At 38.8% G+C, this 23,603-nt stretch overlaps 2 protein-coding genes across 6 annotated transcripts; one reads left to right on the top strand and one right to left on the bottom strand.

Moving 5' to 3' along the window:
- Positions 1-373: 373 nt before the first annotated feature.
- Positions 374-8,254, top strand: LOC109995896 (DBIRD complex subunit ZNF326). Of its 4 annotated transcripts, none has more exons than XR_010666324.1 (11): positions 374-632; positions 945-1,048; positions 2,062-2,161; positions 2,880-3,339; positions 3,469-3,541; positions 4,125-4,191; positions 4,597-4,744; positions 5,517-5,577; positions 5,691-5,821; positions 5,964-6,076; positions 7,625-7,647. XR_010666324.1 is itself a non-coding variant. In XM_065953817.1 (11 exons), exons 1-11 carry the CDS (start codon positions 550-552, stop codon positions 7,643-7,645), a joined length of 1,338 nt encoding a protein of 445 aa, XP_065809889.1. In that variant the 5' UTR covers positions 389-549; the 3' UTR covers positions 7,646-8,254. The 4 variants fall into 4 exon arrangements, 3 of the variants coding, with proteins under 3 accessions (XP_065809889.1, XP_065809890.1, XP_020505443.1); XM_065953817.1 differs by having other exon boundaries at positions 389-632; positions 5,987-6,076; positions 7,625-8,254; XM_065953818.1 differs by having other exon boundaries at positions 390-632; positions 968-1,048; positions 5,987-6,076; positions 7,625-8,254.
- On the bottom strand, positions 8,011-22,364 carry znf644a (zinc finger protein 644a). Of its 2 annotated transcripts, none has more exons than XM_065953813.1 (6): positions 22,064-22,364; positions 15,138-17,637; positions 14,071-14,664; positions 13,028-13,153; positions 11,294-11,396; positions 8,011-8,980 (listed from the first exon to the last, which is right to left on the bottom strand). In XM_065953813.1, the coding sequence occupies exons 2-6, from the start codon at positions 17,632-17,634 to the stop codon at positions 8,794-8,796; spliced, it is 3,507 nt and encodes a 1,168-aa protein (XP_065809885.1). In that variant the 5' UTR covers positions 17,635-17,637; positions 22,064-22,364; the 3' UTR covers positions 8,011-8,793. The 2 variants fall into 2 exon arrangements, with proteins under 2 accessions (XP_065809885.1, XP_065809886.1); XM_065953814.1 differs by having other exon boundaries at positions 22,125-22,364.
- Positions 22,365-23,603: the final 1,239 nt, after the last annotated feature.

Below are 23,603 nucleotides of genomic sequence, written 5' to 3'. Positions count from 1 at the left end.
AGCTGCCTCTGTCTTTTAGAGGAACATTGTGTCAAAAAAAGAAAATATATATATACTCTTAAGTTCTTCATCACTAAAGTCTTATCTTACACATAAAACAACATAAAAAGAAAATAATACTCAAAGGAAAAGTAATTGATGGTGGAAAACAGAAACTCCCTCTGGCAGGTTAAACTGATTATTTTTGCACTTATTGTATTTCTATTCATTTATTTGCTGTGAAACCTGCATCAAGTACTCAAAAAAACTCAAAGAAAACAATTAAGCACCCCATATCACTTACTTTTAAAGTACAGGTCCAGAGTTGGGATCCTGTGTTCATGACGTTTCTAAAAGGTGAAGGTGTCATTGTGTTGGGACCGGTTGGGACAGGCTCATTGAAGCACAGAGGCAGGTCCATCATGTGTTACAACATGCTGCCACCTGTCGGCAGCTTTCACTTTTAGAAATCTACACTGTTATGTGGGTGAACAAGCTGAGCTCCTCGTACTTCTCACACATACCAAACCCGATGCCAACCTTTCTGCATCGATAAAAACAACAAAAATAATGAACCCTCCGAATAACAATGTCCCCTTCCAACCTGAATCTACAATATCAGAAAATAAAAGGACAAAGCCTCAGTTGGACAGGTAACTTTCTCTATTTTTTTTTTTACGTCGGGCATTTTCTCCGTAATATTCAAAGCTATGACGATGTGTGGGTGTATTATTTGGAGGTTGCATGTCATAAACACTTAACACCTTTAAACAATATTAGCAGGGAAGTGTCCTGTTGTTAGCCATGCAGCTCAAACAGAACATTATCTATTGCTAATCTAGTTTTCCTGGCTTAGCCCATGTTTGTCAGTCATTTATCACCTTACTGATAACTCTCATGTTGACAAGCTGTTGTTGTCGTGTTTACTTGCATTAAAGCGTTGTCCTCACGTGTGTGTAATTAAGAATACCTTTTGGCTACAATGAAGCTATGAATTTCATCTCGAGGAAACTAGAAGGCTACTCAGAGTCGACTTCCGGTTCTGTCTCTAAGGCCGAGAAAGCTGAAGGTAACTTCTGTTTAAACTAATTTAGAAACACAACAACAAGATTTAGGCCATGACACTAAATTATATCAATATTAATGTAATATTTGACCATATATTAAAATATGGCACAACTCAGTTATAATCAAATTCAATACAGCTGTCTGTGATCCAAACAAGACAATATCATAACACACTTATATTTTAATCAACCCACAAATAACACTGAAAATATTATTCTTTACAATTGTATACAGTATAACTGAATAGTTTCAAACGTGGAAAACAAAAAAAAGTCTTTTGTCATTTAAAAAGTTAGATTTTACTTTAAAGTTTTTATATCAGTATGCTGATTGATATTGATACAGAGACCGTACAATCTCTCAATAACTAGGAAAGCTTTCTCAAATACCCGTTCAGAATTATAACAGGATGTTTTCCTCTTATTTATCTGTATACGTTTAATTTATTCATCAACAAAACAACACAGTAAAATACAAACATCAAATATTTAATGAAGAGGAGCAGAAAGAATAACAATCTCCTAATCTGCCCCCATTTTTGAACATAATCAAAAATGTTTCAAATAAAATAGCTGCAGGCAAACACAGCCATGCACATCCCACGATAGTTCCCAAGCTCATTTTTATACCATTCAAAGAGGATACACAAACGGAAGAAAAACTTAATGAACACATGTCAGTATACATACAGTAACTAATCAAGTCAACAGAAGTTAACAATTTAATCGTTACTTAGTTGTAATTCAGGAGGACTATGTTCCTGAGTGCATCTAATCTCTCTAAACCTAATGAAGCAATATCACATGAGAGGAAGTGAAGTTGTGCTGAATATCACAACTGCTTTGTTTGGTTGTAGGCATGATGCCTGACTATTGTAATACTAACTGACTGTATTCAGTACACTTGGCTGAGGCGGAGTGACACATGTTGTAAAAAGTCCCAGTGATGTTGTGCTTGGTTGTACGTAACTGTTGTTTAATAGTCTTTTTGTTGTTTACCTTTTGTGTAATACAGGACCTATTGAGTTCAGATGGAAGTCTTCATTCAAACCATTAGATAAAGCAGAAGAAGGAGAAGGCCCCTCTGAGGAAAAACACACAAGTAGTCCAAAGAAGTAAGCAACTCTGTGATGTTAACATGCCTCATTTGAATCTTAATCTTTGTCTCTTGGTAATTAAAACCATCATTCTCATATTAGTCCAGATTGTCAGGGGGAAGTGTGAGTGTCAGGATGCAAGCTTTTTCTCTCTGAGGACTTACTAGTTACACTTTTGGACTTACTAGTTTGCTTGCAGATTTGGGCAGGGCAAGTTTATTGATAAAGCACCATTCAGTAACAGAGCAGTTCAAAGTGCTTTACTAAACATTAACGGAACACAACAAACAGAACATAAGCAACATTAAGAACATACACAAAAGAAATACTGTTAATCTGTTAATAAGGAATTTAATTTGTGTAAAAGCACCAGTATGTATACAGTAAGCAAACATGAACAGAGCACACACACACACACACACACACACACACACAACCTTTGTAGTGCAGTCAACAGAGGTCAGTAAAGCTTGTTAGATATAATACATAATGCATAACTAATAAGCAACAAATTATTTTAAAAAAAGGTGTTACGGTACAAAATATATAAAAAAATAAGATTAAGAAAGAAAGAAATATGACATTAAGAAGATATTGAAATTAAAACATCCTCAATGTAAGTGATTACTGATAGGTAGAGTATCTATGAAGTGGTTAATCGCATTGCATCCTTACAGGTGATAAACTAAAAGTACATTACGGTCACAAACAAACTAATTCCTTCTCTGTCCCTCAGGGATGAGCTCTATAATCCTTACGAGCCTGCTTCATCAGACTCCGAAAATGAGATGCCACAGGGCCAAGATCACACAGACTCCGAAACAGTTCAGGATTTGGGAAGTCAGAGTTTGTCTCCAGAAAGAGGCAGCGGTGAAAAAAGCCGCTGGGACTCGTGCGTCCTGAGGCCAGGGAGCCATCCCCTCAGCAGGCTTGACTTTGGCTCTGTAACAATACCGAGCCTTAGTCCAGTTCATAGACCTCCTGATCAGCTGGCTTATAGTCCAGACACTGAATCAGTTGACCCAGCAGGCTGTGAGTCCATCAACAGACCACTTGACCACCGAGTCTGCAGCCCTGACAGGCTTATTCCTGCCTCCTCCACCCAACTGTTTCCTGCTTATGGAGCACAGAGTACCAACGGGGAGGAGAGGATAACGATCCCAGAGTACAGGAGAGAGGTATCACCAGTAAGACAGGTAGATGTGAAAAGACAGTTAGACAAGGCTCTGTTTGTTGTTTTTGTTTATATTTAATGAAACTGTCATTTTAGCTTGCTAATGCATTAATGACACTGTCATTGCTCGTTTGTATTCTCTCCTCTTTAGATGACCACTGTTAGATTATCACCTCCCAGGTTAAAGCAGGACTATCAGCAACAGTTGGGATATGTTGAAACAGGTAAGTTGACAATTTGCTTAAAAAAAAAAAAAAAAGTATGCCGGCTGTTTTGTTTCATCATTGTTAATCATTTGTTTTAAAATATGTGATTGTATGGAGAAGAGGTGATGATTTTCAGTAATGGCGTTTTCACACATGCACCAAACTCCTGAAAATGTCCTGAAACATTCAGGATGAGCTGCATGTGTGAATGGCCATTTTTTTCACGCTGACTTTACCCAGATAGTTTCTGCCTGACATCGTCATTTCCAATTGAAGTAAAGGTAAGCTGATGTGTCAATGCAGCATTAAATAATCAGTAAAATTCACAGTGACATTTATGACATTTACACACACAGCCGGTGCTCGACCAATGGGATCGTCGTGCAATTAATCAAGTAGTGTCGCACACTTCTCTGATTGCCAGTATGCTTTTTCACTCATTTGTTGATCCTGTGACTACGTCCAATTACATTTATGCAACATATGGATTTCCACAGCTATTTGGAAACCTAAGAATCTACAGTGTTTTGCCTTGTTTAAATATATTCACTCTTGGACCGTATATGAAAAATAATTCTGTCTTTGTTATATTGTTCAACAGAACTGGACCAAATCCCACCTCCCAACAAGGTGCCAAGACTAGAGAGCAAAAGAACAATAATGGACAAGTAAGAACCAAAGCTTCATCCATCCATCATTTGATGCTGTAGTAAACAGGCCACAGAGAGAAAATGTGTTTAACCTCTCTGTTTGTCAAAGATTATATTCATATTAATGCAACATATTATATTTAATACCATCCTCTATACAGCTCTGCTAACTCCTTGTTAGTCACTGCTAGTTGATGTGCTAATGCTACCACACTAGGGTTACACACTTTGGGTCAGTCCTGTAGTTTTTGGCTTTGTTAACTAAAAGTTGCGTGAAAACAGGTTTCAAAAGAAATTATTGCTTGAAGCATTGTGGGCCTGACTTTGGGGAATAGGAGATGTCTTCATTACAACTTTTCACCTAATTTTTAAACTTTACTATAATGTCTGAATGCGCTGCTGATTGTCTTCTTTTTGTTTTAGGAACCCCATTATCTGTGACCTTTGTGAGGTTGAGTTAGCGAATGGTCAGGAGTTGGAGGATCACTTAGAGAGTAAGAGTCACTGGGACACGCTGGAGCACATTCAGCAACACAATAATTATGATGATATCGTCATAGCCTTCCTACAGGTAAGATAATTCACATCCAAACATCCTGTACCTTCATACAGTTCCTTGTAATCCCAGGCCTGTTCTTTAATGAACTTCTGATGGACTTCTTCCCAACATGTTCCCTTTTCAGAACTAATAAGAAAAGATAAAATGTATATTATAGAACTACCGACCCACAAAATGTGACATAAATCCATCCAGTCCTTTGTTTGTAGTCTGCATAAGTCTTACAACACAGAAAAATGCTCTGTTTCAAATTTGCTCAACTTGTGATGTCACAAGTTTGATTCTGGTAAAAAAAAAAATCCCCTCCCCTCTGCTGATATCTCCACCCATGGACGCCATCCCCAGAATAGAACAAAACTTTTGCGCTGGTCTGTCATTTTTATTCTCACTACAGAGGAGTGATGTCTACCGGAAAACTCGGGGGGGGGGGGGTCATTGCATTTAAAGAGACACACACACCAAAACAGAGCGTTCTGAGAGAGATGGTTTATACAGGGTCACAAACCTCCTCTGGTGCTTGATTTATGTTATATTTTGACCAAAGCACAGCACAGATGTTTCATTTAGACCACAGGGGACTGTTTGAAAATGTAGAAAAGAGGTATAATATGTCCTCTTTAAAACAATAGAGGGATTGGGGTTAAATGCAAAGACACTGAGCCCAATAAATTAACAATAGAATCCATGATGGAATTAAAACAGAAGTGATCATATCATAGAAACATTAACAAATGTTTTGGCATTTATGTGTCTGGATTGTGACGTACTGGTTTTCTTTCCATAGGACGTCATGCTGTTTAAAAGCCGTCAGTGTAGTCGAGCGATAGAGGATTGTGCACTTCAAGGTAAATAACTTATACTAACAAAACCTCTGATAAAACATCCACTGTGATATTAGAGTCTCTTCTGTTCCAGTCTTTGAAAGATGTCATTTGGTCTGATCTTTTCGTTCTGTCAGCTCTGCAGGAAAATGACCACATGACAAAAATCGAACTCTTCCACTGTGCAGCTTGCAAAGCCTTCGTCTCCACATCGGCATCCTCAGTCCAGGCCCACATAACCTCCCAGGAACACCTCAGTAACACACAGGTGACAATGCAGGATACAACACTTAGCTTTACATTTTGTTCTCTAAAACTCTCATTTCTTTTTTTTTTTTTTACCCTTTTTTTGTATAATAATTCAACCATGATCAGACAAGGAATGAGCTAAAGGGATCTAATGTTAACAGATGTATTGATGGATTTCTTGAAGGAGTTTGAAGCGCGACAGAGTCATACATGCCTGAACAAAGCAGAAACCATGATGAAGGAGCTGAAACCTCAGTTTGAACACTTCCTGCAGGTATTTCAAGAGTAAATATTTCAAAACAGGTTCTTGGAAAAAGATTTTAAGAATTAAAGAAGAGCCAAAAGGATCCGCCCCGATCAATACTCTCATTCATTACTGTGTACTCAGTGTATTTGTTCCGTTCCCTGCTTTGCAGCATTTCACAAATAACATCAACGATTCCCTACAGTTACCAGCTGTCTGACTTTTACTCTATTTGTATACATTGTTACTGAACTTTTGCTGCTTAAGAACAACCCAGTCTAATTTAGTTTTTTTTGGAAAAAGATAAATGGCTACACTATTAAAAGCTATATACAATCTAAAGTGTTCCTTGAAAAATAATTTTGTTTAATCATAATTTAGTATTATTTGAACACAAATTATTAATTTATCATTTGGCTCCGTCTACGTGTACTTAAATAAAAGTCTACCAAACGGAGGGTTTGGGATCTGAAGCCTGTGATATGTGACGTGCTTTAACAGAGATGGTTTTGTGAGGTCAGTGGAGGGTAACAAACAGATAGACTCTTAATTTGTTTCAACTTAAAATTGAATATAACATGAGGGGAATTTAACTATAACAGCATGAAGGTAACATTTTTTGGGAACAGATAGATTTAATAAAACATTTTTTTCCTTTTTTATTGGATTGAATACAAAGAACAAACCAACATTTTTAACATCTACTTAAAATCCAGCAAAGTGAAACATCTGGTATATTTTTACCTGAAGTATTACGTTTGTTTTCAGCCATTCAGACTACATTCAGATTGGCTGGAGCCGATCCAAGCTGACATGAGGGGAGACGGGTAATCTTACAAATACAGATTCTCAGTCAACCACAGCGTCAGCACAGAGAGAGACAACAGTTCACTCTCACGTTTACACTTTTCTTGACTTTAGAATTGCCCGTTAAAAAAAAAAGGGTTGCTTCTGCTCAAGTAACCTGATTGGACAGGTGATGAGTCAATCAGTACTCCCTGAGCACTGATGTAAAGTACAACAGCATGGGGACTTCAAACGATATGCATTACTGTCTCAGGAGTTTAATACTAGTTCATATTATTACAGAGGGTCTCAGTAAGATTGAACACGTTGCTACCCTGAGAATCACACAGGCTACCTAAACAGCCACCAACAGACAGTTATTGTGATCGTTGAATTATAAATGGAAACAGATAAATGTAAAAGGATTCAAAGTTTCTGGTCTGCTGTACATACACAGTAGAGAGAGAGAACAGGTTTGTGTTGTTCAACTAGTTGTTGGTGGAGCAAGATTATTAAAGAGCTGGTGCTAGTTAAATTAATATTTGCATAACATTCTAACATTCAGCACTCAGCTAATGCTTTAATAACGTAACCTGCATGTCTGGCTCCATACAGAACGAACAGCCTCATCATGCTGCACATCTCAGAACACTAATTTACCTATAGCTAAAACGGGCAAATAGTATCCTTATCTTATCAAATACTAGTAGCTACTTTAAGATGGACTTCACTCACTGCATTTCACTCTACACATTGAGCTTTCAGACTGCTTTACTGACTCTTTTCTTGCAGGGTGGCAGCCCATTTGAGTGACAGACATCCAACTCTACAAAGTACAGTTTACGTCGAGACCCTGCTTTGCTTCAGATGAAGATCTTCAGATTTGGACTTCAGTCGAATCTTCACATGGATATGGTACCTCATGTACGAAGAACATGTACCGATTATGTGTCTTTTATGATTTGTCTGAATAAATTGAGACATTTGAAGTTAGGCTGTTTTCACAAAACATAGATTTCCTTGTGATAGCTCATTCATTAGTTCAGTTCTCATGCCGATATGTTAGCTGAAATGCTCCCAGGCCATCAGTCTCTGTCACTTTAAGAAGATAAAATCTGTCTTCGGTTTTGTTCAAGAATCAAATGTTTTGATTTGTGTGCAAAAAATAATTGAAAAAGTCAACTTATTTATTTTTATTTTATTTAGAACAACACAAATGTTTGAAGCATTGTATCTGTGTGATATAGTACATTAAAAATTAAATTATCTCAAAACAGTTGAAACATTAAATATAGGTGACGTTGTATGTTCAGCACTGGTTGTGCCTGTTAGGTCTTTTGAAACCACTTTCATTTCAAATGTTGTATTTGTATTAGAAACAATGCATTAACAGAAATACTATAAAACACTTTCTATGCATAACATGTTTTCATCTTTTTCTTTTTTGTTCTTGTATACTAGCTCACTCTCGTGATTCCTTGAGCTGTTTATCATGATGCTTTTGGTGCTTTCAATCAGTCCAAATATTTGTCTCACTAACTCCGTGGCCTAAAGAGGAGACTGTGGGTCTGGATTTGAACATTTTGCAATACAAGAGAACATGATTTCATGTAAATGAGAAAATTGATACAGAAGTGCAGCCAAATTTTTGACAAAAACTGACTCAAACCATGAGAAATCTGAGGTAAAAGTTGTCTTCATTAGAAATGGATCCCACACTACATTACTGCATAAAACAAAAAAACAGTCAGCCCATTTGGAACTATGTAAAAACAGAAAAGGTAACAATATCCAAATTAATTAACTTCATCAACTCTGCAAATGTCCAACATTGTCTCCATCATTTAGCAATATTGTACTTTTGGCCAGTATTTCATTGACTTAAAAAAGAAAGAAGTGAAACAACATCCAATGTACATACACATACAGTCTAGTGAAATCTAAAAAGGTCCCCATTGGCTTCATGAGGCAGCGTTTGTGGCCGTCAGTGAGCTGTCTTGGTCAGTCTTTAGGGTCTTCGGTAGCGAGGTGACCTCTACCATGCCGAGCCCAGTGTGAGGGACACTTGTGTTCATTATGTGTCTCTGTAAATGTTTGATCCAGTCCTCCTGGACTGAAAGGGGGCCCTGGAAGACCAGGTCACAGAACCTGTCAACAGAAGAAGGAAAGATTGATGTGACAAATTAGCAACATGTCCAAGAAATGCTACAGGAGGCCTGTATTCTTATTGGTGCCCACTGTGGGCAAAATATTTATTATGAAGTCCCATTTAATGAACTAGTAATACGTATTAGGTCATCTTTTTGAGTCTGAATCTGGGTAAGGTTGTTCCAGTCAACTTTTTCTTGGAAAGCCAGGACAACAGTTCTGACTCTTATCCAGATCAAACCTTTTGAATAGCCGGGGCCTGATGATCCTCTGATTATTCCTATTATTATGTGCCATTATTAGGTTCACATTTGTTGTTTAGAGTGAAATGTCTTAATTTAAATTGGCTGCAGACATGCTCAAGTGCCACAAAAAGTTGTTATTCACAACGTTTCGACCACAGGTCTTCTTCAGGTGATCCAGTAACTCTACCTGATGTGATTATTGTTGAGGAAATTACTAAGACTTGATTCCACACAATAAGACTCAGTTAACTCAGATGGCTTACGTTGATGGAAGTTTATACATAAGAAGAATACTCATGAGGAGACATGATTCAACATCACACTTCTGTACTCGTGTCTTGCTCAATCACATCTGCTGAACTTTTCGAAAGGCATCGCATATATCCTAAAAGACATTACCATTATCAGGTTGGTGTCACATTGACCCACCTAGACTAATCTGTGACGTCGATTACACTGGAGCAGACAATAATGCCGTTTTCACATATGCACACCGGATAATATCTAGATATTTACAGGAGGACTTCTCCGGAGATTCTCCCGACCTAGCCGTTCACATGTGCTCCTCACAGTGGGGGACTTTCCCTGTCAGAGGGGAGGGCTTGCGAAGGATTTCCCGACGTAAGACGTGACGTAAATAAAGAACGCGGCAGTAGCAGCCGAAGCAACAGAGTCCGCTACACGACGTTATAATGAGAATATTTGCCTTTATATTAATGCTATGTGTCTAATGGAATGACAACATCCACAAAAGAGAGGAGAACAACATACTGACGAACAGAAAACATAATGCAGCCGTTTAATTACGTGCACAGAGATCGTAGTGGTCACGTGCAGACACTTTAGCCGGTCACTGTATATAAACGTCATTCTCTTTCCATTGGCTCAAATTGAAAATCTCCGGAGTATATTCGGCCGCGTTCAGACATCAGCTCCTCCGGATTATCTGCGGAAAATATACTAGGGGTCTGGCAGGATAAACTCCGGGTAATATCGGAGTAAAAAGTTTGGCTGTTGCGTTCACACATACAGCTCCTCCTGGAAATCTCCGGAGTTTTTCAGGAGATTTCCGTATGTGTGAAAAGGGTTTAACTCAGGAAAAACAGTTGACACTCTCTAAGCTGTACTTGGTGTTCTAATAGCAGCTGAACTCTGTCAGGAATGACTGACACTAGAGAACAGTGAATAAACATAATGACGTCTGTACATTATAATCTAAATAACTACAGAAATTCCACCACAATTATAACTAGGTCCTTTTTCACAATTGAAATGGGCTACCATGAAATGTGCTACAATCATGTCCCCCTCAGCAGGATAACTTGTACAAATGTTGGGCATCCCATAACACAGTATCATATACTCATGAGATTATTTTTATCTTATTGTCCATTGCTTCGATTTATGATCAACTCCACAATAATGACGGATCCATCGGCCCCAGCTGTACTCTGTTTGGCACGGATAAGCAAAGGCTAGCAAGCCAATGCTCTAACCTCAGACAGTGAACATCATAGCTGATAAACAGGAGATGTTAGGATCTGTACTAGTTTAGCCTGTAAAAGCCACTGACATGGGGAACAGTCTTTTTTGAGGAGAGATAAAGGCGTTTTTAGCTTTTTTTTTAAAGAAACTTACTTTTCTCGTGAAAAACAAATGCTAATTATGTCCCAATTCCTCAGACATTCATGTCAGAACAAAGTATTTTGATTTCAACACGGCAAAGTAAAGTGTGTTACTTTGGTGTTCTTTGTATACTTGCTGTACAAGTTTGTGATTTCAGCCAGTTTTAAGATGGCCTCAGCTTTTTAAAGAGTATTTTCTTTTTGTTAAATTAGGTTGTTACACATGAGTTCTACTTTTTTAAACCATTTTGGAGTTCATCATTTACAAAAAGGTATCTCAGCCTCTTAATCAGTAAATGAGAACTGAACAGAAGCAACTGGACTGTTACCACTGCTCTGTCTGTTCGACTTCACAATGTGAGAGTTCACATGCATTACTAAGCACTATTTACAAGACGTATACATGGTGGTACAAAAAAAAAAAAAAAAAAAAGAAACATTACCTGCAGGTGAGCCTGTACATTTCCTCCGGAGTTTGTGGCAAGGGCAGTGACTTCTTCTTTGGGCCAGGCCTTGAGCGTTGTCTCCTTATTTTACAGTCCAATGCTTAAAAAAAGAAACATTTCTTATTCTAATATAACGGCACAGCCTTATTAGTATAAAAGGAAGAATGTGCGACGTTTTACACATCAGAAATCAAGTATACCCTGTGTAAAATCTCTCTGAGTCATGACGGTCTACACTGAGTGAGGAGTGTGAGTCCCACCAGCTGTATTGTTCTCTGGCTGTGTTTGCATCATGTTTACATGGACGGGACAACCTGTTGTATAAAACTGTTTTAGTCAAGGACTAGAGATAAGAAGAATAACAGAGCCTACTCACTGCTTATTTGGATGTTGCGTAAGTGTCTTTAGATCACAGCGTCAATTTATGTGCAATGTGAAGCTATGAGTTAACTGCACTTTGTGACCTTTGTCTGGGAAAGGTGCTATATAAAGCCCCGTTTCCACCAAGTGGTCTGGTTCAGTTCGGTTCAGTACAGTACAGGACCCATTTATTGGCGTTTCCACCGTCAAAAGTTGGGAATGGTACCAACATAAGGGATCCGTACCGTCCTACTTTTTTGGTACCCTTCTCTTGGGGTGCCATACTGAACTAAATCTAACTGGACAGCTTGGTGGAAACTGGGCTTAAATCAACTTTACTTACCTAACCAAAGTGTGCTAACATTAGCCTGTGAAGACAACAATGCAGGCCACAGGCACTGACAATTTTGCGTGCTGCTTGCGCTTAATGGTGCTTAATTATGGTGTGTTCTAATTGATAACTCCTTCATGCGAACGTGAGTGGAGGGGGGTTGCAGGTGTGTCGCTGGAGGAGAACGGAGGCTTCAGAATAGCAGAGGTGTCACCAAAAATAAGTTTTGGTCTAATGCTGGTGCTTAAGGCTGACATCTACTGGATCAAAAAGTTGCATATTCTTCCTTCAAATGCAGTCTAAAATAATCACTAGAAGTGATTCATGATTCTCAGTAATGTCGAATAATAAAGCATTTACACAATATAATGTTAATCAGCCTGTTCAGGTGTCTTCAATTTCCCGTCTTACTTCATTGAAACTTGTTTTTTTGCATTGTGCAATTGATGTTCTTATCACTATTCGCCAATCTAGAGCAACAAAGAGACTAGGACCAACATACAAGTGTGGTGATCTGTGCCTCCTGGAAAAGTAGCTCTTCGACTAAAAAGGTTGTTCTCCCTCTGGATGTACCCACCAAACTCCCCAACACATATCTCTCCAATACCTCTCTGACCGCCTTCATGATCCTATCTTGAAGAGAACATGAATGACCACTGATACATTTCTACTCTGTGAAACTTGGTTTTCAGTTTCAGTTGCTCATTTTTTTTAACCATATATATCATGCCAAATATTCCTGACACAAGTTGAAAGGTATGCTGTGAAACTTATATTTTCCATTTGAAATAATCAAAAAAAACAATTATTTGAGTGCTTTGCAATGGTTTCGTCATGTAGCTTATCCAGCAGTGTGCTCTGCTGAGCGACAGTAAACCCAATGCAGACACAAACTGTCTAAATCTGACTTACTACTTAATGCTGATTAATGAATTAAAACACTACTTGTAAAAAAAATAGATACACTAAACTGCTTCTGTGAACTTCGGAGTGGATTTCTTTTTCCATGCCTACCTAAAGCAGCAAGTTACTGCACTTACTTGTTCCGTCCTCTATGGCAGTCCTTTTTCGTTTTGCATACGCCCGAAGGTGATTAGACAAGCTAACTCCACTATGGAAAGTTGCATTGCAGTGGACACACACCTTCCTGTTGAATTCACCTTTCTCTGTAAAAAGACAAAAGCACACATTGAATAAGTGAAAACCTGAATAAGTTGCTGGTTATTTTTTAAAGGTGTCGAGTGAGGTGTAACATTTTGATCTTTCAGATTAAAAATGAATGACTTACTAAAACAAAATAATTTACATTAAAATTTGGGTCTAAGCAGTTGAAGAGGAAGGTGCAACATGTTTGAACAAGATTGTAATATTAAACTGACAATACTTAATAAATGTACCACTATAAAGAAACACTGGAGTACTATAAAATTACACAGTGGTGTTGATACTACAGGCTCAGTGCAACAATTGATTTCTTGTTCTGTCACTCTTAAGACAAAACAGCCTTCATTGGAGAAGTCACACACTCTAAGATTAAGAAGGATTTGGAATGCAGTTAAGGTAATGAATTGAGAAACAAATGATACACTTCTACATTAAAATGTGAAAAATGATCTTCTGTATTTGAAACATAATCTGAATGTACTTCCAAAATGTCATTCTACACCTTTATGCAGATGACACCTCACTTTTACAACACATCATTGCTCAGATACGTCCTTAAACAGCTGCTTTGTATACTTATAAAACTTATTTTATGATCTCTATTCCAGACACGGATCAGTGTAAAAAGATAAAGCTTGATGAGCAATATAAGACGAGTAGATTGTTGAGATGATATTGGCTAATTATAGATGTCAGTATGTTAATAATTAGCAGTTACCTTTACTGACTCAAGTGTCCAGTAAATCCTTTATTAACAGGATTTTTATCATTTAGCAAATTAAAGCCATTTTTCCATACAGTTTTTTTTTTAAATTCTTGCCAAAGTTTATGGCAATTGAGATTTTCTATAAAAAGGACTTAGTAGACTTTAACTTCTACTCTGTATACATCTGGTTACAAGGATGATGAAGTTACTTACCGGATATTGACTTTGGCAGTGAAGATGCAACTCTTGATCCTGGGCAGTGCTCACCATTTGTAGAAACTGCTAATGTGTTTCTCGACATCTGAGAGGACCCCTTAAGCCTGGCATCTTCCTGACATTTCCTCTTCTTCAAAATTCCTATCAAGGCAGTTGCCCCAGAGAGTGAATTTTTAACATCCAGTTTAGTCTCTAGCTGCCTTTTTTCAGGTTTCATTTCTGCTAAAGAAAAGGCGTGGATCTGTGATCCAGTTTCAGTGCCATCACTGGGGATAGAACTCCTTTTTGGGATTCCACTGGGCTGTTGCCTGTAACAATCAACACCGGACAGCTTTGGTGAAGCACCATATTGGAAATGGTTCCTTCTCTTTCCTAGAATTTGAAGTGCGCGTTGGAACTCCTTCTTGTCACGCATCAACTCCCGGAGTAAATATAAAGGGGATTTGTTCTTTTTTGAAAAGCTTTTACCAAGCTTTTTGAGGTGACCTCGTATGTGGTTGGACTGTCCAGTCCTGTTATCAAACGAGTCTCCACATAATGGACAGGAGTGAATACTCTTCACAGTCTCAGGCTCGGACTCCATCCTTAATGCTGTTAAAAAACAGAACATAAAAGGAAACGGAATTATGAAACTGTTAATATAACAAAGAGTACTGTCTAGACTTACTCTTTATGTAAAGTTTGTTGAGATAACAGTTTTTATTAATTGGCCCAACAAATAAAGATTGGTTGATTGAAACAGGAACATAGTCCAGTACAATTCAAATATACTGAACTTTAAAACATCAAAGTTTATTCACAGAAAAATACACTAAATCCCACTCTTTTTTTCATCTAAGCAAGTCAGTCGAGTGGTTCCATTTGGTTGGATATCAATAAACTTAGAGATCTAAAATTTTGCTTCAAAAACAACTTACAACTTATTAAGATCTCTGCAATGTCTTGATAGGTTTAATGATGGGTAACAACAAACCAATAGCCCTGACAGGCCAAAGCAACTAAAATGAAATTTGTTATAAAGCAGAGATTCTTAAGTAAAGAGCATGCAGTAAGTATGTAGGTACCTTTTTTCAATCTCCGCAATGCAGAGATCTTTCGTCGAATTCTTGGCCTTCTGTCATGAGAGGCTACCTGCTCAGGAGGCACTACATGGCGTGCGTCGTAGTTCAGTCCGACCCTATGAAGATGCCCTCGAACATGGTTGGACAATCCCACACCTGACTCAAAGATTGCTGGACAATATGGACAGTTCTTGCGTTCTGATTCCAAGTCTGATACGTCCTCTGTGAATGACTCACTCAAAGGGATTTGGTGAGTTTCAAAGTTTTCTTGAAATACTTCAATTTCTTCTTCTTCTTCTTTGATTTCAGGGCCATCTTGTTCATCTTGCTCTTCGGTCTTTATTTTCTCAAACAGCCTTTTAGACGCTTGCAGTGCACCTCTCATAGACATTCTTCTGCTATATGTATAAATGATGTTTGGTTTTTCTCTCTTGATGTCATTGTCAAAACGGTTAGGGATGGCATCCGTTTCCTGGAATTGGAAAATGTCTTTTTCATCATAGTCTGACTCCTCTTCTTCTTCTAGGTTGATTTTCTTGGGACTTGGTTTTTGTAAGATGAAGCATGAGTCTTGGTCAGAGGTGTTCCGATATGGAGTAGACATCTTCCTTTTAGACGGCGACTTCTTTACTGTTGACTGATCCTCTTTCAACGTGGGTACACTGCTGCAGTTAAGATCACTTTTAGTTGCACTTGATGGAACCCTATGGCATTTTGGAGTTAAAGCTGGTTCTTCAACCTTGACAGTCAATGTTTCTGGCAAATGATCTGAGCTATCTTTGTCAATTTTGGAATTCTGAACAGATGTGCTGCAATTGTTGCTTTCCTTCTTCTGTTCTGCAGTCTTCCTTCCATGTCTTTGTCGGGACAGGAGAACATTGATAGACTTGTCGAGCTTCGATTCTGTTATTTGGGACTTGAGACTTCTCCTTATCTTGCTATTTTTGAACAAGTCTGAAATGTCACTGGACTCACTAGGAGAAGAAGCTCTCTTAGGAGACATTTGATCTTTTATCAAGATTTTAGAGGTAAACTCTGCATCTTCAACAGGAGTTTTACAAGTAGGCATGTGCTGCTCCTTAAATGGTGATGCTTTTCTCTCACTACATTGCACAGCTTCATACTCCTCGTAAGTTTGTTGATGGCGCCGCAGAAGGTGATTCTTAAAAACATTTTTGCTAAAAGCTCTATAAGAACAAACATTACAGGAGAAGAGTTGATGGTCATCATTCTCGATTTGCTTTCTAACTGTGATCACGGTGTGCTGCATTATGTTATGTCTCCTTAGATCATTCTCACTCATGGACCTGAAGCTACATTTGTCACATCTAAACTTTCTTTTGTCCTTTTCATGGGTCTTTGCATGTTGAACAAACGTGTTTGGGCAGTTTGTAACGAATGTGCACTGTGGGCAGAAAAGCTTTTTTCTATCGTCTTTCTTTTTGTCATTTATGCCTTTGAACTCTTCTGAGATTCTCTCTCTCTTTTCATGGCGGAAAGTCATGTGATCAATAAGCGAACTACTTTGTCTGAATGACTTTCCACATTCACGGCATATAAAAGGCTTTAGTGAGATATTAGAAGGGTCAACATGAGACTTCATATGACAATGCAAATGAAGCTCTTTCTTGAAAATGAGCTTACATTGTGAGCATGGGTAACACGTTTGCTTCTTCTCTAAATGACAGTTTGTTAGCCTTCTATTCAGTGGTGAAAGCCCATGACTTATACTGTTCTCGTGTGCATTTCTTGCAGGTCCATTGTAAAGAATGTCTTTGATGGCCTTTACAGTTCCATTGGGATACTTGGAAACCTTCTCTGTTGGGGACAACTGTGATTTCAGGAGCTTCCTTGACCTTTTGACTTTGCTGACAGGAATAGAGTCTTCTTGGCATTCAGCATCAGATAATTCTTCCGATGACTTGGGGCTCAGATCAGGATAAAGGTCCTCTGAGGGATCCACCATTACAACCATGTCCATTTTCCGTTTTCTTCTCCCTCGGTTAGTGACAGAAGGGACTTCATCTTTAGACTCTTCACCAGGTGAATCCCCATGACTATCCCACAGAAACTGCATAAACTCTTTGTGAGGGTCCCAATGAAGGTCACTGGCACCACTAAAATTATCCAATGAGTTCTCAGGTGAGTCTTCATCAAAACCCCAAATCCCTGCGGTGTCAATTTCCTGCACAGTTTTTAGAGGAGTGATGCTTTTTGCCTCATCTTTTTCCGTGGAGATGCTGTTGAGTTCATGGGCTTGTGTAGCCTGATGTGAAGAAGGTCCATTTCCAAGGCCAACTGAAGACAGCATATCTGTGTTTGACAGAACATCTAGGACACTGTTTTGTTTCGAAGAAGGCTTGCTGAAAGAATCGGTGCAAGTGGCTTCTTCTTGCGCCATTCTCACTGGCTCTTGCAGGAGTGTGAAGGCATTGATCTCAGGTTCTGCATCTTTGTCTTCATCATCAACACCTGTCAGGCATGACATTTCTGCTGCCATGACCTGAAAAAGAAAAGTACAGCCTTCTTTTAGATATTCTTCAATCACAAGTGTTTGTAAGCAAAATCCACCATTAACACCACATCATACCAAGGGTAAAATGACAACCTATAGGCTTTTGCACAGTAAGAAGCTGATCCAGTAGTATTGCTGCATTTGTCACTTTGGGGTGTTGTTAAGATACATAAAAGAAATCCAATCCATTTTAGGATACATGATAATATCGGCACATTTGGGATCTGAGCATAGAGGGAAGTTATTTAGTGGTATCCTTCCCAAATCAAGATTTCTGCTTTTATAACAAGCCGATCAAATCAACATTCAAAAACCACTCATAAATTCTGCTAGCCATAAAATCTGATAGACACTAGCTCCAATTCAAAGTGATGTCTCATAATGTTATCTAGGTATCACAGAGATTAAGCATGGTTCTGTACAGTCCATAGGCAGTGTTGAATAACTACAGGGAGCAATTTTCGACTGGAGACTTGCCTTCACACTGCATTACGTTGTCTGATAAAAGTCCATCTAGCTAGAGTTGCACCAATTGTAAAAAAGGTTTTTGTGGAGTGTCTGGTGAATTAGCCACAGTGGCTGATAAACAAAAGCAACGTAACAGAAAAGAACTAATATTGAATCCCGGTCTTCTGACTATATGAGCAGAGCCAAGCTGTCCCACATGCTCAGAGACCAGTGCTACGCCCCCTCCTCATGTCAGAGTGGTTGTCCGTGTCTACAATGACAGGCTATTTGCTGAAATGGCTAGGTGTCACGTGAGCCCAGCACAGCATGGGCCACGGTATGTTTGCTGAGCCTTGAGCACAGGCACAGGAACGCAACGTGGACATGACATAAAATCCATCCAGACCTTGTAATAATCGAGAAATACAGGATTGTAAGAGGGCTGTATCTGACCAAAATGACTCAAAGTCAGTAAAGTTGCAAAGACAAAATCACAGTTAAGTGGCACACAGTTAAATAGTAATTATATTCTTGAAATGCCATTATGATACCGCCGTATCAGGAAGTGGGATGTTTCAGCAGTAGCAGCACAGATGCCTCTGCTGAAACTGTCTTTCCTTTATAACCTCTGTTACTACTTCCGACGAAGGTTCAAAGGGGGGATCACTTTGTCCCCCATCATACCGCCACAACATTCGGATAGAACACAAAACACCCATGGACTTGGAGTTGCTTTCCGTTGGACAGGCAAAGGTGCCGAACACCGGTGGTTAGCTTGCTGTTGGTGTGCTTAATTGTCGGCTTTCCCATTACAACAGTAACATTCTCAGGTAACTAGATATAAGTAATAACACACTTAAAGGCCCTGACACACCGAGCTGACGGCATATATCTAGTGGCGATGAAGGCCGCCTTTGGCGTCACCTCATGTCTTGGCCAAAAAAAGTGGAACTGGAATACACTGCAAAGACTTCAGCCGACGGCCAACCACCACAAACATTCTGTGCATGCATGAGAGGATATAACTCTCAATGCAAGCAGCGGAGGTCCGTTGTTATGACACGAGAAGAGCATTTTCACACCGCTGTCGCGTACCACTGGTATTATAGGTAGCCTACAAATGGAGAAAAATGTCTGATAAAAAGTTGAAAATGGCACTTGCCCTTATCAGCCCTTGGTCTTTACTGGAAAAACAAAAGAAGAGGCGGCGGTGACAATTAAAGAGAAACCGCACCAATGGGTGAAAGCATGGATATAACAGCGGCAGACTAAAGGGGCTTTCCTGAACCTGTGCCGAGAGCTGGAGTTACATGAAACCTCCAAAAGGCCAATCAGAGAGATTCCTCTCACCGACCCCCGATGCTGATTCAACATGTCGAATCGGCCAAAAAAAAAGGCCTACGGGGGCTGAGAGGTGACGAAGGAGATGGACACTACGCAAAAACTAGGGCGACGACCGCTCACTGACGGTCCAACTAGGACCGACATTCCTTGGAGTGTCAGGGCCTTATGGTGCTTTCCATTAGCCTCGGAACTGGGAACTGCGAATGACGTCACACCCGAGTTAACTGCGTTCCAGTTGCAAGTCAGAAAAGCAACATGGACACCTCCAAGACTAACTTTGTTTTGTTAGCTAATACCAGACGATAACGAACACACTCCGTCATAGTTTCTGACCGAAAATAACAAGAAAACACCTCCACAGAGAGAACTTGCATGATACCATTGGTGTGATTGATTGAATTACAAAAAAAGACAACTAAGTTGCTAATAAACACAACAGTTACAGCTTAAACATCCCTGTCGAGCAGCCATATTGGATCTTAACTCCGGCTAGTGAAAATTCTCAGAGTTTCCAAGTCGGAATTCCGACTACAAGGGGCGTTCCTGATGACATATCAGACCGGCAACTCGGAAACACAGCATTAAGTCACACTAAAGTCCTGCAGTGTGCGCTTCTACTGATGGAGGAGGGGCCCAGTTTGAATATTGTGTTTACAAGCTGCAACAAACATTTCTACGGACTCTACCTTTAACCAACCGGCCCAATAGTAATTAATTAGTTGCCTTTCTTAAAGGGATACTTCACCCGTCGAAACATGAATCTGTATTGACATTGGGTCATGTAATAGAAATGTGAAATACATTTTGAAGTTGGTGCCTTCTTGGCCGAGAAAAGGCAGCAAGTGTCTTTTTGGCTCATGTGGATGAAAGACACCAACTCCCAGAATGCACAGCACCGCAGGCCACTCCTACTAAGGTCCTCTATTTGCAGACATATTTATTCAACACATAAGGCCGTTTCCTCAACTGATTCTGAGATTTCTTCCAGAAAGAATTGGCATCTTGGAAATTCCTGGCAGAAAACAGACTCTATGTCTGTGTTCATAGGCAAACAGTGAGAGAGAGTCGGCAGCAGCCGTCTCGCCGCTATATTTAGATTTTTTCGCCATTATCAGCTTTCTCCATAGAGCCTGTTAGCATAGCTTCCAAGCAATATGGCGGACGTTAAGTTTTGTTTCTGGGAGTGAGGTCCCACCCACTGATCTATGATTGGTCTGTAGCTTCAGTGGTTGGAAAAATGAGGAACTAGCGTTGTAGTTTCACCACAACAGCTTCCGATGACGCAAAATGACGATTTTTGCATCATCGGAAGCTCCTTTAAGCTCAGACTTAAAAGTACAAAGATTTCCCATCTCAGGGGTAAATGAGGACGGGATGCACGACCATTCAAAAATACTACCAGGTTTCTAATGATACAAAGCTTAATGCAAATGGTTGAAGTATACCTTTAAATTTCCACCACTGCATTCATTGTATTACGGACACATCTGTATTTATGTTGTAGCCCCAAATCAACAAAAATTAGCTACCGTTACATATTATCATTACTTTAGTAACGTAGAACCTTTCTGCAGCGAAACAAATCTGGATTTAGACAGCAAAAATTGTCCATAGTTTGCCCAAAGGTTGTGACAAACATGGCAATTACTAGAAGCTGCTACTAGTGCCTAAACAGTTTTAAAATGAAAATAGCGCTGAAATTGATTTTTCATTATAATTACTAATGGATTTCGACTAAGTAATTAATCAAGAATATAATTAGTTTGATCAAATAAATTATGGGGGAAAAAAGAACATTAGCAACCATAAAACTAATTTAAGTATGCTAGCCTTAAGATGGTTAACAATGGTAACAATGATAAATGCTTACAATGTTTAACATGTTTCACAAAATGTTAAAAGTGAAACAGTGACATAAGCCTTATTCAGGCTTTAACATGTCTAATATGGAAAAGGTAACTCATGTTTTATGGGCTAGATCTTAAAACAGGTAGTTCCTGAATGTTCCTGTTTGATATGTAAAGTTAACAGTTAGTTTCAGGGTTGGCTTCTTGGCTAAATCATCATTAACAGTCTTAACTGAACCCAAAATATATTTCACACTTTGCTCTAATGATAAATTGAAGCCATTTATAACACTACAAGGTCGCGTCAGATAAGAGGTCCTGGATTTGAAGGGCAATAAAAGTGTCATACCAATGTGAATGCTTGTATGTCAGTGTAGGATGTTTTTAACCTCTATATAAAAACACTGAAACAGCAAAGGGATGATCTCGTTTGGTATTTGATGAGCAGTTGTAGATTTACTGTGGTGCTAAAACTTTCAGCATAGTAGTCAGTTATCTGCCAATGATCAATAGTTGAAATAGGTTTTTTAAAGATACGGACATACAGGATACATTTAATCATTAATAACCAAGTTCAGTACGTGTTTCAAAGCATTTCGTTGGCGTTTATATCACGCTGTGTTGTTGGATGCTGCTTGCAAGAGCTGCAGACCATTTCATTAAGGCTGTTCCATAGCAAAACCTATTCCTCAGGCTAAACTGTGGATAATGACAATCAACGACAGCTATATACCATATAGCCGTCAGGAAAATGATGAAAAACAAGTAAACATTACCTCCGAGCTGTGCCGATGAGGACAGGGCACAATTTAAACGCTGCATTGAATAATTTCTTACTTTCGTCTTCCATCTATTTCACAGTCGCCATTTTCCGTGGTGGTCTGGTGTGGGACAGATCATTTCTTTTGTATGGGTAAATGTACATACAGTAAGCGTTACCCGAACAAACAAGAGTGATACTCCAATAATAACGTTTTAAAATGTAACTTTACACCAAAACAACTACGATTCGACTGTTACTCGAGTCGTTGTGTCGTTTGATTTCGTCAAGCCGTGTTTAGCGTCGGCGCCATGTTCCCCCGAAAGATCTGTAATGGTTCATTCCAGATGGGAGGCATAAAAACCCTGAGTTAATGACCATCTCCTTTGGGTAGCAGATTTATTTTAGGTTGATGGCGGTTAATCACAGTATGAGTTCATAAAATAAATGAAGACTTCACTTGTTGTATTTGTGTGTGTGTAGGATTACATTTGGTTTAGCTAAGTAAAGTTGTCATAGAAGCAATGCACATGAAATAATTGTATATGCCAACAAAGGAGAGGTTGGTTGTAAGCCCTGTCTTCTCACAGGTCTTTGTTGTGTTTAAAGCAGGTGATTAGCCGCGTCATTTATTCTCAGCCAGTTTAAAAGAGGAAAAACGCATTGTATTTTAACGTTTACTAACAAAGTATAAACCAAATTTGGCAATAAACATCTGTCATGGCTGGCCTGTTTTAATTTGGATGAAAACATTAGGCCACATGACGTAGCCATAGTATTGTAAGTGTAAATGGAAAAAAATGCTAATAAAGTTTCAACTGATTGAATCTCGGTCAGAATTAATAAAATACAACGTCAGTGGGCTCCAGCTCTAAAACGGCGTTTTAACATATAATGAGTAAGTCTGTTCATTATTAAAGGTGGGTAACTTACACAGAAACAAAATACATCTTAAAAATGCCTAGTACTTGATCAAACTACGTCAGAAAACTGTATGAAATAGCTTATAACAGTTTGGTAAAATACCTATATTTCAATGTTGCTACGTCATAGCACAAGCTAGCAAGGTTGTGTGACTTTTTGCCATTTATGCGTGGAAAAGAAGAAATAATAAGGTATTGAAATATTACAAAACATATTCAAATATATTTTAAAGAGCATTTAGGTCTGTCATATCTGTGAATCTTAAATGATTGTTCATTAGGAATATTTCTAGCTCATACTATTACTGTGTCCAAATGTCTTTTCATTTTCTCTTTCATCCTTTAAAACAGTTTTAAATCATACACAGTAAATATGATGTCCATACAACGTTAGAGTTATGTGTTTTTCGTTATGAGGATAAGTCAGCTAAACCATCACTAATGATAGTCTTGTTAGGCAGTGACCATTCTTTGGAAAAGATTTCAAATTTTCTGTGACAGTATCTTTCCCCTCTTATTCAATCATCTTTGTAAAGGAAGAGCTAGAAGTTTATTGGTTTAGTTGTTCCTCTGGCTTGTGTTTTTCTTTAAGCCAGAAGGCCCCAACAAAGACCCACAGTTACTTTGTGAAAC

This window comes from Labrus bergylta, chromosome 4 (assembly GCF_963930695.1).
Source record: "Labrus bergylta chromosome 4, fLabBer1.1, whole genome shotgun sequence".
Taxonomy (NCBI): Eukaryota; Metazoa; Chordata; class Actinopteri; order Labriformes; family Labridae; genus Labrus; species Labrus bergylta.
Note: the sequence above shows the minus strand (reverse complement) of the source record. Positions and strands in the feature narration are given on the sequence as shown.

Excerpts from the sequence above, each read along its gene's own strand:
- LOC109995896 (XM_065953817.1), top strand. The coding sequence starts at position 550 with ATGAACCCTCCGAATAACAATGTCCCCTTCCAACCTGAATCTACAATA. Across the intron at positions 1,049-2,061 it reads TAAGGCCGAGAAAGCTGAAG|GACCTATTGAGTTCAGATGG; the intron begins GTAACTTCTGTT and ends TGTGTAATACAG. Across the intron at positions 4,192-4,596 it reads AAAAGAACAATAATGGACAA|GAACCCCATTATCTGTGACC; the intron begins GTAAGAACCAAA and ends TTTTTGTTTTAG.
- znf644a (XM_065953813.1), bottom strand. The coding sequence starts at position 17,634 with ATGGCAGCAGAAATGTCATGCCTGACAGGTGTTGATGATGAAGACAAA. Across the intron at positions 13,154-14,070 it reads ACTGCCAAAGTCAATATCCG|AGAAAGGTGAATTCAACAGG; the intron begins GTAAGTAACTTC and ends GTCTTTTTACAG. Across the intron at positions 8,981-11,293 it reads ATGTACAGGCTCACCTGCAG|GTTCTGTGACCTGGTCTTCC; the intron begins GTAATGTTTCTT and ends TTCTGTTGACAG.